Source organism: Terrapene carolina, unplaced genomic scaffold, assembly GCF_002925995.2.
Source record: "Terrapene carolina triunguis isolate 2854851 unplaced genomic scaffold, T_m_triunguis-2.0 Scaffold131, whole genome shotgun sequence".
Taxonomy (NCBI): domain Eukaryota; kingdom Metazoa; phylum Chordata; order Testudines; family Emydidae; genus Terrapene; species Terrapene triunguis.
In genome coordinates this window covers 2,964,504-2,980,586 of record NW_020664482.1, presented here as the reverse complement: position 1 = coordinate 2,980,586, position 16,083 = coordinate 2,964,504, and the positions used below count along the sequence as shown (strand labels likewise).

The 16,083-nt window shown below is 46.3% G+C and overlaps 1 protein-coding gene across 2 annotated transcripts in view; it reads left to right on the top strand.

The window, feature by feature from the left end:
• MBNL3 (muscleblind like splicing regulator 3) overlaps positions 1-15,870 on the top strand; it is a 74,306-nt gene extending 58,436 nt beyond the window's left edge. Inside the window, exons 5-8 of one of the 2 annotated variants that reach the window (XM_029911828.1) lie at positions 3,832-3,982; positions 9,838-9,932; positions 11,461-11,534; positions 14,830-15,870. In XM_029911828.1, the coding sequence (XP_029767688.1) occupies positions 3,832-3,982; positions 9,838-9,932; positions 11,461-11,517 (303 nt within the window). In that variant the 3' untranslated portion in view covers positions 11,518-11,534; positions 14,830-15,870. Of the gene's footprint in view, positions 1-3,831; positions 3,983-9,837; positions 9,933-11,460; positions 11,535-14,826 lie in introns of both variants that reach the window. The other variant, XM_029911827.1, reaches the window with a different exon arrangement.
• Positions 15,871-16,083: the final 213 nt, after the last annotated feature.

Genomic DNA, 16,083 nt, shown 5'->3' with positions numbered 1-16,083 from the left:
CATTTGCAGACCCCTAAAACCTTTTGAATGGAGGTGTGGCCCCCATTGGAAATCTTACACGGGTTAAAAACCACTGGACTGGAGGATCTAGGGTCAGATTTTTAAAGGTATTTGGGTTCCTAAAGGATAGGATGCAGATAGGGCACCTTTGTGGATCTGGGCTCTAGGCGCTTTTGAGAATTCCACTCGGCACCTATCTCCATCTCCAGGCACCTAAATATCTTTACAGATCTGGCCTCTAGCCCAAAATGCTTATGTAACTTTAATAATCTTCCTACCGTGGAATATCTGAATGCTTGCTGCCTGCAGCCACACTGCTGTCCTCAGAACAGCCTGGAGTTTGGAACATTTGGTGTTGGATCCTGCACCAAAAAACTAATTTCCTAGGGTAGTGTATAAAAATCATCTGACAAAGGTTGTGCTCAGGGTGCTTCTGGTATTTATGGAGTGCCCTCCTCAGTCCCTTTGAAATTATTAGTGATTATTTGTGTTACCATATTACGAAGAACTCCAGTCATGGCCAGGAGCAAACACTGAACAAAAACACAATCCCTGCCCCAAGGAGATTACTGTGGAAGTAAAACTTTGAGGGGCTAGTAAACGTCCTGCATGAACAGCATAAGTGAGAGGGGAAATTATTAACCAACACGTTGGCCAATTCTGAATCGCGTTTGGATACAGCCAGTGGGCAGCATCCCGTTTTTATCTGCTGTCACTCAGCCATTCAGACATCAAGGGTTCTTTTCACGCTGCTTTGAGGAATGGCTCTCTTTGCCATACCCGGATTCACGCGTGAACACAGGGATGACTAGCACGCAAATGCAGGTCAGCGCCAATCGGGCCAGGGAGCAGAAACTATCCCATGTCGTTTAGGTGACCAGTCACCGAGCACAAATCACACAAAATTGACATCCCTGCCTGAGCAAGGTCCCGCTCACCGTCCACAGGCGGCGCATGAGCCCCCTGCTGCCCAGTGTGGGTGCTGCAGGGAGTGCCTTGGCTGATTCAGCAGGGCGGGCTGTTCCCTCTGGAATCAGTGCATGGTGGTGTGGGAAATGTGCCCTCCCCATGAGCTGCTGAACCCCAGGCCCTGACCGTTTGAGGCCATTAAAGATCTCGTCCCACTTCTCACAAGACTGTCTTGTTTGCCCCAATGTCCTGGCCGTATTCCAGCTCTGCCTATCCACACACACCCTGCCTTTTCAATTGGATACGGTATTGCTCTTTACTTCTGTCCCTAAACGAATCTGTGTGACACTAGTGTGTTGCTCTGTGCTGTTAAAATAGTGTTTCGCCCCAGAGGCGGCTGCATTCCAGTGGTGGGTAAAAGGATCCCTCTGGATCAGGCCAAATCATGGGCCCAGTGGCTTCAACAGCACAGAGAACACAGGAGCTTTGTAGACTGCCTGGAGTAGCAACACACATCCTGACAGGAGGACGTATCCCACCCAAATCCTCTACCTTTTCCCAATCTCTGCCCTGCCTGGTAGTGTATACAACAGTCAGGCTCATCAGGGAAGTGTCTTCAGGGCCTCTTGCCAGCAAACTGACAACCACCCTGGGAGAGCTATCATGGGACTGAACAGCCCAAAGGCCATCGCCTGGCTGACAGCTCTGAAATGGAAGCAGAGACGGGCACCCAGATGCCACCTCTAACATCTGAACTCTGGGCAGTTCCAGTGTGATACCACATGTGCCCTTGTTGTTCAGTAGGGCAGTGAGTCTAAGGTTCTCTGCCGGGCACATGGCAAGCTGCTTCACTGTAATTGGTGACCTCCTGTCTGGGTTTTTTGGGAAATACCTGAAAAAGAAGGTTTTCCTTTTGGGCATGATTCATATCTGAGCCTACCTGGGCCAGATCTTCAGTTGGTGTGAATCAGCATAGCTTCTTTCAAGTAAGTGGAGCTACTTCTGTTTACACCAGCTGAGGGGCTGGGCTCAAGAATGGAGGAACAGCATATACATACTTGTGCTATTATGTAGGATGGCCATATATATAGTCTTCAGGGAGGAAGTCTCTTTATCCCATAATTATCAGTGAAATATGAAATTTTCAGGCTCTGCACCTCTGTAAATGAGGCCTCTTTGATAGGCCTGTAAATGTGGATTTAAGTGCTTACCTTTCAGTACCCACATTTGAAAACTGTAACCCACTTACGCTTGCTGTCTCTAAAACTGACCCGCTAAGTCTAGAGAGATACTCGTCCAAATTCTGCCCTCGGATGCACGCAGGCTTCAGTGGGAGTGGTGTGCTTATCTGAGAGCAGTTTTTGCAAGCAGAATTGCTTCTGGTAAATTGATTGCACTAAAACAAAAAACATAACAAAAATAACCCTGGAAACACGGGCATAAGGAAGTCACATTTTGCCTGGAGGTAACTGGTTTGACATTTCTCAGATGCGCAGTCTCCTATAGCCGTTTAAAACTTAAGTGAAACCTGTTTCTGTACAGCGACAAACTGTTGGACGTTTTAGTGGATCGAGTCTACTGTATATTTCTGTTCATGCCATTTATCAGCTGCTTTCCTCGTGTGGTTTCTGACAAGTGCTCTGGGTGTAGCCTTAACCCCTTGTTAGCTAAAGCTCTTTGTGCTTCTGAACCTTGACTTGCATTCATTTGAGGAAATAGGAGTGATTGAAATAGATAATCCTATTTGCCAGCCATCGCTTTGCTACATTCCATCAGCCAGGCAGAGACTACCTGATCCTGTATGGCTTTCACTTGCCTGAATTCTCAATGAAGTCAAGGGGAACTTACATGCAGAAGGATTGTAGGAGTAACTGAAAGGCAGCCTTTCCTATCACAATGTGGGGGGGAAATGAAATTCTCTCCCTTGCTACAATGAACAGCTGTAAATCGTTAGCAATGTTCCTTGTTTCCTAAGAACTTGACTTACAACTGTGTTGTTGAGACACACTTTATGAAGGATGAGTAACTTACTCATCCCTGGAGCTAGGTTAAAGCTTTCTCCCAAGTCTGATCATGAAACAGGTTTGACTGAGTGGAGGTGCTGTAATGTGATCGAACAAAAGGAGAAGATTTGCTGCTTAGGAAGACAAACCCCAGCCTTGTCACTTGACATGTTCCATATAAACTGACAGCAAGAAATATTTATATTCTAAAGAACATAAAAACGTGAAGGGCTGATTCTGGTGTCACTTACACTACCGTAAATCAGGAGTAACTCTGCTCATTGCTAGAGGTGTAAAGCTGTTGTAAGTGAAAGGAGAATCAGGCCCAATATTAAGTATTGTTCATCATCTCTAGTAACGAGTAGAAACCCAGGCATATAACTGGCAGCTGCTACCACTTTGCCACCCTCATACAAATATAATCTACGTGTAAATATGCTCACACACACAGGCAGATATTTAAACAAACAACATTAGCAGAGGCAAGCATCTCATTTTTTCTGTTGCGTTGTTGCTTAGGCTAATCTTCTCATTTTAAAATTGCTGTCTGCTATGTTTCTCTTAGTTGATAGCTTTAAAATACTTGTTGCCTGCAACTGCTTTTTGTTGTGTCCTGCCCAAATGACTTCCTTCTTTTTTCTGTGTGCAGAAATCAGTCCGATTGAAAAGCTTCCTTAGCATTCCTAGCGCTCTTATTTTTGGACCCTTTCTTCTTGTCTTTACTAACTGCTTACCTAGTAAACCTGTGACTTTACCTACTACTTTACCGTAATTAGCTGCTCTTCTGTTTCTTGTCTTGCTAAGTTGATACAGTTGCAGGAGATTTGCAGGCCAGGCTCCATAATATTTATTGCATGCTTTGTCTAATTTTGTTTTCCCTTTTTTTGCTACTTGTCTTTAACGAATCCCTCATCCACAGGCCCTGCCGCCTGGTGCACTTCAACCTTTACCAAAGAGGCCAGCACTTGAAAAAAACAATGGTGCCACCACAGTCTTTAACCCAAGCGTTTTCCACTACCAACAGGCTCTAGCTAACATGCAGTTGCAACAGCCTACATTTATCCCTACAGGTAAGTTCTCTTGTCACTTTTTCCATTGTTTTTTCTGATATAAGAAGTGTTCTCCTAAAGATTGAGTTAATGAGTGGATTTGTAACAGACGTTAGCAGAATGTAGACAAAACAGAAGTGTGTGGTGTTTCTTTTACAAAAGCCACAGAATGTTAATGTTTGTTGTTTGACTTTTTCTTTCACTTACTACAATTCAGAGCTTCATACTTTTAAAGGTACCTTCTTGGTCGTTCTTTTTGTAATCAAACGAGGACGAATGGCCACATGTTTCTCTAATTCATACTTCTTGTTGCTCTTCTTTATTGTTCAGCTGGTGAATCCCAAACTGCTTCCTGGACTCCTGGGTAGCACTATCCGGTTACTTTAACGTATTTTGTATCCCTCTCTAGAAAAATAGCGCGTCCGTTTTAAAACTGCAGGTATCTATCTAATCCACCCAGTCTTTGTGATTACAGCTCAGTGACTCTAAACAGTCTAGCTGCCCCAATGTTTAAAGAGGAAATGGCTCATTTTAATACATGTAAATTACATAAATCCTTTCTTAAAGGCATATGTTTCCCTCTTGCCAATTTTTTAACCTAAGCTTTTTAAAAGCAGTTTAACTCCCAAGCTTTTATTCTGCCTTTAAAGTCTTCAGATAAAACGGAAAGATGCAGTTCAGTTATTCATATATAAATAAAGATATTGACTGGGGTAGGGGGGTATAAGACTGCCAACTAGCCAGTTAAATTATTATTCACGGCTGATTTGGGAACATTCTCGATTTTAATATTATTTTCCTTGCTAAAGCATCATAGAATTTGCGGCTAGTTTTTTTTTAACATTGAATGCCTCATTCACCTGCCCAATGATATTTATAGAAATACACAAAAACACCCCTCTGACAGCACCTTTTAAATTAATGCATCGTAGGCCTGTGCCTGTCCCAGATGAAGTTGGTGGTAAAACTCCTCAGAGCCAGAGATGGCCCAGTTTGGGAGAGCAATAGGAGACCAGATCTGCCTTCCACAGGAAGTTTCTGGTGTCAAGCTAGATGATCAAACCTGGATTCCCGAAACCTAAACCCTTTTTCATGCATGTTCTGGATTTTGGCTAATAAAGGAAAGAGGCTGACAACTTTTGGTAAAGAGAAGATGGAATATTCACACATTAAATACAAAATAATCAGATTTCAGGAATGGATAAGACTTGTTCTTCCAGTTTAGTAGCTTTTCATGTTGACAGACCGAGACCAAGTAGAAAGCATCACTAATCGTACTCTGCAAAGTACTATTTGCAGTGTTGGGCTGACCTCACAGCAACTCCTTTAGATGCCAAAAGACACATTCCTTCCACTGGGATATATGGTTTGTCTGGTCCGTGAGGTGCCTCTTATCAGACAGCACTGAGAATTTCTTAGCATCACTCAGCCTGGCTCCATGTCTCAGTGACACAGTGACCACAATCTACATAGCGAGGTGTATTAGTGGCGCTTGCAGCAAAAGCTGTTGTTATTGTGCTAACTCTTATGGCCATATCATGCCTTTCACCCATGCAGGCTCAACTCCCATTAATGAGAATGGAGTCACACATGCGCCTGATGCACAGTAGGGCTATTTCCTGGCACCTGCTAGTATCTGGAGGCTTTAGCATTGGTCTGACCAGACCAAATCATCAACCAGAGAACAAGTGTGTTTTGGTTTTTTAAAGCAAATCCAGTAAATGCAGATTTCTTTGATGCTCCAAAGAACTGAAGAGTCCACCTTAGCCATCAAAATATTCCCACCCCACACTGCTGCGCTATATGTTGGTTTTCCATAGGGCTGCAGCCTCTCACCCCATCATATGAACATCCATCATCACTGCAGCCCTGCAATTTGGCCTCCGCTTTTATGCGCTCAGCTCCATTCAGACACAACCAGTCTCTGGGTTGGAGGGTGACAGCCAGGCAGACTTGCCAGCATGAGGCTGGGCGAAATGTTTGCTTCCATTAGTTTTTCCTGTGTCAGTTACACAGTGGTCAGGTGCACAGTTGATCGTTTGGGGCGCTGCACGAGGGAAGCCACTGCATAGGTCTGAAGTAGCACCACTGTTAGAGCTGTGTCAAGACCAGACAAACTGCCTCTTTCAGCTTAATAGAGACTTTAAACCAACAACACCTGCTTGCAGAGTAACCTCTTTGCCTGTCCTGCTGGCTTGCCCATCTTACAACAGACAAAGACTTCAGAAGGTTCAGTTCTTGCAAGTGAAACACTATTGCCTCTAACATGATCAGTTTGTATATTTGCAAAGTGATGTGTTAATCGTGCTAAAATATCCATTCCCCCCCCCCCCCCCCCCAAGAAACTGACATGCTTGATATTAAATAATCCAGACTGTCCCCAACTCTCATGGTGCAACTCATCACTTAATTCCGAGAGGGGGAGGGGAAATACGTTCTCTACCCAAGAATCCAGGAATGATTTTGGTGTGCTGTGATCTTAAAACGGAGTTTAATATATCTATGTATCAATATGCAGAATCTGTTTTTGCATGTGCTTTAATACTGAATGCTGCAAAGAGAACACCTGCTTTGAGTTAAAGTTATTTCTAACACTAACGCTTCACTAATGAAATATCCCTTTTGTTCATCTTTCCACGCTTCACTGCATGGTGTGCAGGGTCAGTACTGTGCATGACACCCACTGCAAGCGTTGGTAGGTTTCTCTACACAAACTTCTCAACTTTCCCTAACCTGAAAGAGACAGCGAGTTACTGTGCGTCCGTGAGAACGTGGGTGGCTGAGTGGTGTGATTGACTATCCGGTCGTCTTGATGGCTCAGATGGTTGTATCCCTTTAATTTCTGTGCAACGCGGTAATTCATGTGACTAACAAAAGGATCTGCTTTACACACAAGTATCTTTGTGGCCTGAATTTGGCCATGCAGTGAAAGGAAATGGCCATGGGACGATTTTTGTGGTTTGACTATCAGGCATCCAGCACCTTGTAGGTTGGATTTGAGTCACGCCTCTGAGAATGTTTAAGCTTACGTAACACTGGTTTTTTGAAAAAATAATATTGTTCTAATCAGAGATGCCCTTAGGCCCAGCCCCTCAGCTGCTGTAAACTTGCATGGCTCTGTAAGTCAGCGGAGCTGTGCTGCTTTGCACCAGCTGGAGATCTGCCTCTTAAATATGCTGCTGAGGAAATGGCCTGTGTGCTGTGCAGACCCCCAGATCCATGTCAGGGTAGCACTGACCCTGTGACTGAACCCCCCCACCCGAGAAGGAAATGCCAAGGAGGACGTGCTGTCAATGCTGGAACCCAGTTGTTCAGGTTCAGAATGTGGTGACCCAGATACCCAGGGGAATTGTGCCCGGTTCATACTAAGAATCAGACATTGTTGTGCAAACCGTAAGAGGAGGCTCCTCACTCACCCTCCCATCTGCAGTAGCTGGATGTAGCAGGTAGGTTAAGGACGGACTTTCGGCCTTCGCTCTGGGATGGAGCTAGGCCAGTAACAGTCCAGTGCTCTCAGACCATACCACTGGCGGGGGTGGAGTAGTTCTAAAACCAACGCAGACTCTCCCAGGAGCACAGGTCGGCAGGGGCGGGAGGGATCTGAAAGCCTATTAGCAGAAATGAGTCAAGAGCTATTGCTTTCCTACCCGATAGGCCATAACACTCTGTGGTGGCCGTGACTTTCAGAGCCCTGTATGCCTGCAGGTTACCAGACTGTGGAGCCAGGCGCTGGTTCCAGCATTGACTAGCTTCCAGAAGAGTTGGGCAACCAGATCCCGTGGATGTGGTGGGCTCTGCTGCTTCGTGTGCTGTTCCAGGCTGAGGCGAGAGCGGTGCAGGGAGAACGCAGACACACACCCGGCACAAAGGCCTGGTGGAATGCCCATCTCCTGGGCGCTGGGCCCGATCCTCCTCTCTCTCAGGAGTGACTGACTTCAGTGCACTTACCGCCCACTCAGGCTGCGCTGAGAGCAGCATCAGGCCCTGTAACTCGCCCTGGCTCTGGGGAATGAAGTTGGGAGCCTGCTAATGGGGTCCCTGTCAGACAGCTGGGGAAGAAAGCATATGGGACCTTCTCCTTGGTTCACAGCTCTTCCAGTCAACAGGCTACAGGGAGTGATCAAAGGCCCAGCTTCGGAGTGTGCCCCCCCCCGTGCCCTAACGCACACTTCCAGTCACTGGGTGCGGGGTCCTTTACCCCCCACCCCACCCCGATGCCAGGTGTGGGCCCTGCCCCATCCACCAGTCACCGGGTGCAGGACCCTCCCCGTGTCCCACCCACCCCGCCCCCCCCCCAGTCACTGGATGCGGGCCCTCCCTGATCCCCGTCCCCCAGTTGCCAAGTGAAGGGCCCTCCTCGTTCCCCATCCCCCCAGTCACTGGGTGGAGCACCCCCCCCAATCCCTAACCCGCACCATTAGACCCCAAGACTGTTTATATAACTGCAGCTAGGGCAGAGGACTGATCTAAAGCGCTTCCAGCATCTCCCCCAGGGCTATGCAGGGAGCCTGTGACACTGTTAGGGTCTGACAGAAAATCACATACACAACCATGGTCTGTATCTGTGTAAGGAGGGCTGCTGGCAGCTAGCAATCCACAGCAGAGGCTGGGATCAGGACCGACTGGTGCACACCATTATCAGTGCCTGCCGGCAAGCTCTTAACAGGAATCCCCTTTGCTGATTTAAACGTATACTAAACTCACTTGAATATCCCCAAGCCAACGTAGGGCCAGTTGGAACGGGTCTCTCCTCCCCATCAGGTGCTTGTCTAACTCTCGCTGATGCTAATGGGGCTCTGGCATGAGAAGCCAGGGTTGAGCAGATCTTCATGCTCATCGCACACGTTTGCAAGGGCAGTCGGAGCTCGTAAAGTCCCCACCAGTTCCTCAGGAAGCAGCCGTCTCCCTTCCTCTCTAAAGTGCTGTCCACTGGAATGCAATCCGCATGTGTTGGCAGTCCTTCCTCTAACTGCTGCGTGATGTAAAAGCAAAGCTTTCCGAGTCTGACAGAAAGATTACAGATCTCTACTGTGTGTCATGGTTGTCTATAGAATTACTGTCGCTCTATCATTTAGGGGGCTGTTTCTGTTGAGGTGGATTGTAAACATTTGGAATTATTTTTTTCCCTCCTCACCCCAAGAGGGAATTTTGCCAAATCCTCTAGAATTGTATAGAAAGAAACATGGTGACTATGTACGTACAGCGCTCAGGTGGCCAGTCCCTCATTCGCAGTGCCATCAGCTCTGTTCTGTCCCCGGGGGAGGGCCCTGTTGTAGAGCGGGGAGGGAAGACCTTTAAAAGGAGGTTGCAGCGGCTAGCCATGTTACCCAGTGGGATCGTAGCTGTAATATGTGCCATGATGACAAGGTCTTGTTGGAAAATTTGCTGTGAAGTGCACCATGTCCTTTTAATTCATAATTGGGGGCAAACTTTCAAAGCCGGCTGGGACGGGTGCACTCGCCAAAATGCACCCACAAAAGGAACTTGCATTCGCTGCGTGTCTGACCACCCACATGCACGCAGTGACATGAGTGTTTTGCTAGCACACCCCATCCCATCCTCCTTTGGAAATTTGGCCCTTGGAGTCTAATACATCATTGTTCTGCTTATAAGTGTACTAAGTGTTGAGAATGTTTTAGTTTTTTCCTTAATTATAATTGTAATTGGCTTTTCCCCTTTTCTCTTTTTTATTTTTTTTCCAACGCTGTCTTGCTTTGCACTGTGATTGCATGCTGCGCTCCGGTGTATCCTTCATGACGATGTCACATGGCTTGTTGCTGTGATACCTGCCACGCCCCCAAATCCACCACATGTTGCCATGGTTACATAAATGCTCCACCCTCCCGTATGTCGCTTCCATGGTTCCCTACTGAAAGTGCCCATGATGCACGGTGCTACGCCCACCACTGTGTCTGCAGCAACAACACCTGCCACCAGCGTCCCCTTCGCTGCAACAGCTACAGCCAATCAGGTTTGGCCCTTTAAATAGCTTTCTTTCACATGTTCAGAAGTAGATGACTCTGAGGGCCCGATCCTAGAAGGTGCTGAGCACCGTCTGCGAGGTACTGAGCCCCTCTAAGTCCCTTTGTGTCCTTGAGGGGCGGAGGGCGTTCGGAACCGCCGACGAGGCGCTCTGCCCTGCACAGGATCGGGCCCTTCGAAAGGCAGTATGTATACTTTTGGGATTGGTGAGGGGGCACTGGCTCATTGGGCTGGGTGGCTCTGAAGGAACTGTGGTGATAGCCCAGGGATGGGCGAGCCTTGGAAGGGCCAGAGTTCAAATGTCTGTTGGAGAAGCATCCATAAGCCTGGAAGCTTCTCTGAAGCGTCCCCACATTCTCCAGACCTTAGGAGCCATGTAAAACTCACAAAGAAAAGAGGCTTTCTCATCAGATTGACAGCACTCCTGCTTTCTGTCCTTACCAGAAATACCACACTGACCAGGCTCTCCTGTGGTATTTTGGCTGCTCTGGGCTGGCTCGGGAGTGGAAGTGAAAAAAAACAAGTTTGGGTTCTAAAATAACAACATGGATAAAGGTTCAAGTGTATTAAAGCAGAAGTAGTCACCCATCCCTACAGTATTTACATTGTATGTATTGTATGTACTGTTTTGCCAGTGCCATTAATATAAAGGATTTCATGCATGTTTGCCTAGCCGTCATTATCTGCAAAACATTGATCTGAAGGTATTAAACCGAGATGGCTGCTTCTGCACCAGTCCTGAACTGTATACGCAAAATCTTAGGAATGCTTCTTTACATTCAATAAACCACCACATCTCCCGATTAGGCCAGGGTAGAGTTTGGAACAGTAGGTTTTTTTTAATTATAATGTTTGCAGTTTTATTTAGTTCATCACCGTGCTCCGGTTCAGAGCCACTCAAAGAAAAAGCAGGTATCCCCTTATTCTACAGGGCACTGCTACTGCTATGATACCGTGATAATTACCGAGGGCAAATCCTGTAGGTCTTCACCAGGTTTCACTCAGACACAAAGCCTTGGGGACTGTAATGGGAATTTTGCCTGAATAAGGACTGAGCTCAGAATTGGCCTGTTGCAAGTGCTTGCCTGTCTACACTAGCTAGAACTATTTTGTTTCTCTGTTTTTTGCTAGTTTTAGTTCTAATAATAATTATACAGCCACAAGAAGAAAACACTAATTCCTATGCAGTGTTCGTAAATGGCTATGTGCGCTCTCTATAAGCGATACCTAAACCTTCCCAACTGCAGTTTACAGGGCATTTTGCTGTCTTACAGTCTATGGAGTTGGACTCCCAAGTTCAATCACCATGTACTCCACTGGGCATTAATAATGACATGACTATGTAGTTATTTATGCCTGGTAAAATAGATAAATGCTGGGATCAATTCATGTTCTATAAGATACTGCTTGAATAGTGGTTATATGTATTGATTAGTCTTAAACGAGCACTGAAGAATGAATGGATAGATAGAATGATCTCAAGAAAATGTATTAATGTGACATCTTTTTTACTGTAGATATCCCAGTTATCAGTAGATGAACTGAGTAGCAGCATGTTTGTTTCACAGATGTAGAAGTTACCGATAGAACAGTAAGTTTCTTTTAACTGTTATATTTACAGTTGGGTTTTTTTATATAAGGGTATTGAATCCTCTAAAAGTGCCACTTCACCCTACTCCTTCAGTTCTCTGCATGCAGAACTTGCAGTCAACAGGAATTCCACACCCGAGTCCAGGGCTTATGCTAAACAACGGTTTTTGTACCATCTAAAATGTCTGCTTTAAAATGTACCGAACCCCTCCTGATGTGACCGTTTCATGTACTGGACAGTTCCAAACTACTTAGCAAATTTCACAGTGTAACTCATTCTTATGAAGCACGTGCTACTGAGGATAAATAATATTTTGACAGCGAGAGTCAGCTAAAAAGTCTAAGCTGTGTTTTGCACTTAGTAGCAGATTTACTCAACTTGAGGAACTAGGACCAGATAGGTCAGGGGTGGGCAAACTTTTTGGGCGGAGAGCCACATCTGGGTGGGGAAATTGTATGCAGGGGTTGGGGTGAGGGAGGGGGTGCAGTGTGCAGGAAGGGGCTCAGGGCAGGGGTTGGGGTGCACAGGGGTGTGGGGCGATCGAGGGGGCTCAGGGAAGGAGGTTGGGGTGCAGGAGGGGTGCTGGGTGTATGGGGGGCTCAGGGAAGGGGTGCGGCACGGGGTTCAGGGCAGGGGGTTGGGGTGCAGGAGGGGTGTGAGGTGCAGGCAGGGGGCTTAGGGCAGGGAGTTGGGGGGCGGGGTGCAGGAGGGGTTCAGGCTCTGGCCCCATGCCGCTCCAGGAAGTACTGCGGCCCCTGGGGGAGCGGGGGCGGAGGGCTCCACGTGCGCTGCCCTTGCTGCGCCTCCAGGTACCTCCCCCGAAGCTCCCATTGGCCGCAGTTCCCCGTTCCTGGCCAATGGGAGCTGTTGGGGGTGGTGCCTGGAAGCAAGGGCAACGCACGGAGCCCTCTGCGCCCCCGCCTGGGGACCGCAGGGACATGGAGCCGGCCACTTCCGAGAGCAGCGCAGGGTCCACGGCGCCACGGGGGGCAATCCCACAGGCCAGATCCAAAGCCCTGAGGGGCCGGGGCCGGCCCGCGGGCCGTAGTTTGCCCACCCCTGAGATAGCTGGTGTCAATCGACATAGCTTCAGTAGTTTCATTGTTGTTATATGGATTCACATCAGCTGAGAACCTGGCACCTAGTGTTCTTCCTTCAGAGATTCTTGTTCACTATGATAATTGGCTCAAAGGCTGCAAACAATCTCCTTCTTCCACAACCTTGCAAAGCCTGGTGCGTTCATAGTCTGCTGTTGCTCTCTGAGTGAGAATAGTAGAGTATGTTGCCCCTTTTTGGATTTGTTTGCTATAAATTCACAGTGGGATCAGTGTTATTTTCAATTTCTTGTTATTTGCATGGGTAGGCTATTATTTACATAGGGATTTCACTGCGTTTTTACCACTGAGAGACTAAAGGAAAGAAAGGGGTGTTCACTGAATGTGATGATGGAAGCCATTTTATTTGCATAAATATGTGGGCCAGCTTTTCCCCAGGACAAAAATGAAAGGGAACGACTTGCATTTAAGCTCTGGAAATGGATTTGGAAGGCAGTTGTCAATTATTTCAGATATAATTACACATGGTTCTGTCCCTGATTTCTACCAAGTTAAGTAAACTATACTGTATGTGGAGAGAGTGTTCATCATGTCTGTAATCCCTGCCAGCATCTGCCTGAATGCCAAGATAGCCTTGGTAGTGACAATTTTCTGCTTTATGTTGTGCATCGCTTTTCAGAAACACCAGACTGACTTGACACCTTACATGTTAAATCATTTCTCGAACACGTGCGAAGTAGTGTGTTCCGCCCAGTAGCAGGTTATTGGCTTGAAAGAGAAAACCTGAGCTCATTCTTGATCTCTTTGCAATACTTTTGAGCCTTTATTGCAGTGTACTTTTTTTTCCCCTTTTGACTCATTTTTTGGAGTTCTTAGACTTACGCTATCAGTAATTGAGAACCGTTTCCTAAGAGGTGAGGGAAAACCGTATGATTCAAGTTTTTTCATGATAGGGGGCCCAGGTACTTGCTGTTCAAACAGTGACCGAGTCTGTGACATTCCCAGGACATGGGAAGTCTCCTACTTGAAACATTTAGGTTCCTCATTTCAAAAGCAGCCTCTGAAACTCTATGAAGTTTCTCACGTCGATAGCCTGTGTGGACAAAGAGTGAGACACCTAACCACACTTGCACGCCCAGGTAGAGGCCTCGCTCCTGGAAAGCACTTATGCACATTCTTATTCCATCCCTATTCAGCGAAGCATTTACGTGCTTGTCCTTGCAGTCCCCCCACAGCTGGGGAAAGCAAATGGGCTTTGCAGTCTGCCCTGGAGGTCGGTGAACAAGGATTGTTTCCTCAGGTGTGTCCCCAGAATAAAGGACTGCCCCATGAACTCTGCTTTCGGTTTCTGGGATGTAACCTGGGGCGTAGGCAGGCAGGCGCCGAGCCAGCAAAGCTCTTAAGCACGTGCATAAATGTAAGCACTTGAAGTGAGGCACATGCTTGACTGGTTTGCTGGGTCAGGGTCTAAATCAGCATTTTCCAAGCTGCAAAATGATTCTCCAGAGCTGGGCCCTGCATGGTGTGTCATCTCCATGGAAGGAGGGTAAACAACATAGCAGTGGATTTGAAGGTAGCTCAGTTCTCCAGACACCTGAAGTACCCCCAGAGGCTTCCCCAGCCAGAGGCAAAGACATTGTCAAAGCTGGCTAACCCAGCTGCAACATTAGCTGTTGTGCCCCCGACTTTAAGGGTGGGAATTCCAGAAGCACATAAAGGAGATCAGGTATGGTCTGAGTGCAGGGCTCCTGGGTTCTGCTCTTGTCTCTGACCCTGACTCCTTCTATGTCACTTGTAGCCTGACTTCCAGAGGTGCTGAGCCTCTCCCGTTCCCATTAAAGCCGATGGGAAGTACAGGTGCCCAGCACTTCTGCAAGCCAGGCTGTTATGCTCTCTGCTCCCACTTCCTCGTCTCTGAAATCAGACTAATACTCCCCCGCCTTCCCATTTCACAGGGGTATTCTGTAGATTAGTGTCAGCCTTTGCGATGCGCTCTTAGGATGGAAAGCTCTAAGTACAGATTAAGGAGGCTACCAAGTGTGTTGTTAGCAATTTCACCCTAAATCAGAAAATTAAGTGAGTAAAACATTGCATCTCTCCAGCACGCAGACAGAAAGTCCTTGTGTGCTGCAGTAAGGGGGTGTACAGATCCCGTTAGAAAATGTAAAAACAAGATGAGCATGATTTTTGATTTCCCATTTCTCACTGTTTGTTCTTCCCCCTCCCTCCCCCTCCAGCAGACTATGTTGAAATTCTGAAGAGTAAAATTACGGAGTTCCAGGACTTCTCGGTGGGAAGCTGCACATGGCCTTTCTGTATATATTCCCTCCTCCCTCGTTTCTTCCTCGACCACCTCTACAGTAAGCCTGTTGCAGCCTAATGTTAACCAAAAACTGATCAATGGGAATGTCAAAAAAAAAAAAAAAAAAAAAAAAAAAAAAAAAAAAAAAAAAAAAAAAGCACTATAGAAACAATTAACAAACAGCGCTCTGTTATATGAGATATACAAGTAGACAATTATAATAGACTTTTATAACACATTACTTTAACACACTTAATCATTTTATGACTACCATCATAAGTGCATCTGCACAGTGGACTGTTGGTTTACTGTATACTATCGATGGATAAATGTTTGTCTTGTTTTTAAAGTGTTATCTTACTGTTTTGTTTACATCATAGTCTATGGATTTGTTTTAAAGTGTACATCATTATCAAGTATACTCAATACCATTTTTTTCATTATTGTTATGTCTTAAGTTTTCATATACTGTAGTTTTCTGGGTTGGGGGGGAGATATTTTTGTTTTGGGGTTTGGGTTTTGGTTTTTTTTACTAAAAATGTTACAGTGGGAAACAGGAATTATGTGCTTGAAAAACACGACACAAGAATGTTCTGTCCTTTTCTATAGTGTGGTTGTTTTCATCAGCTTACATTGCTTGTTTTAAATGGCTCCTTTTAAGATCTGGAATTTGCCTTCAAGGAGAGTCTCAGATTTATGTGTTATGAAGGGACAGCTGGCCTGTTAGCCCAGTTCACGGGTTTTACAAAGTGAGTTGAGTCTGGCTTCCTGAAAAGAGAAACGTTGCTACGTAATAAACAAAAAACATACTCAGTAAAAAGTTAGATATCAGCTGAAGGGGGAGATTTATTCAGAAAGCGTCAGAAAACAAGGAATGACTCCAGGTTTGCTGTCCATTGCAGTGCCATTCTTAGCTCCAAATGGCACACCGTTTTTCTTGCTATTTAAGTGGTGCCATTAAAAAAAACCTCCCACAAAATAGATGAGTAAGTGATGAGACAGATTCAAAGGGGTAAAGGATACCCCCCCACCCACCCGAGGAAACGTAGCTGTAGTCCCCTTGAAACCCAGAGACGTAGACCTGGAATGGGTAATTTTGATTTAAAATTTTGAAAATACCCCCCCACACACACTCTGCCTAGGGAAGATGGTGCCACCCAGTTGCCCTTGTCTCCACTAAGTACGCAGCAGA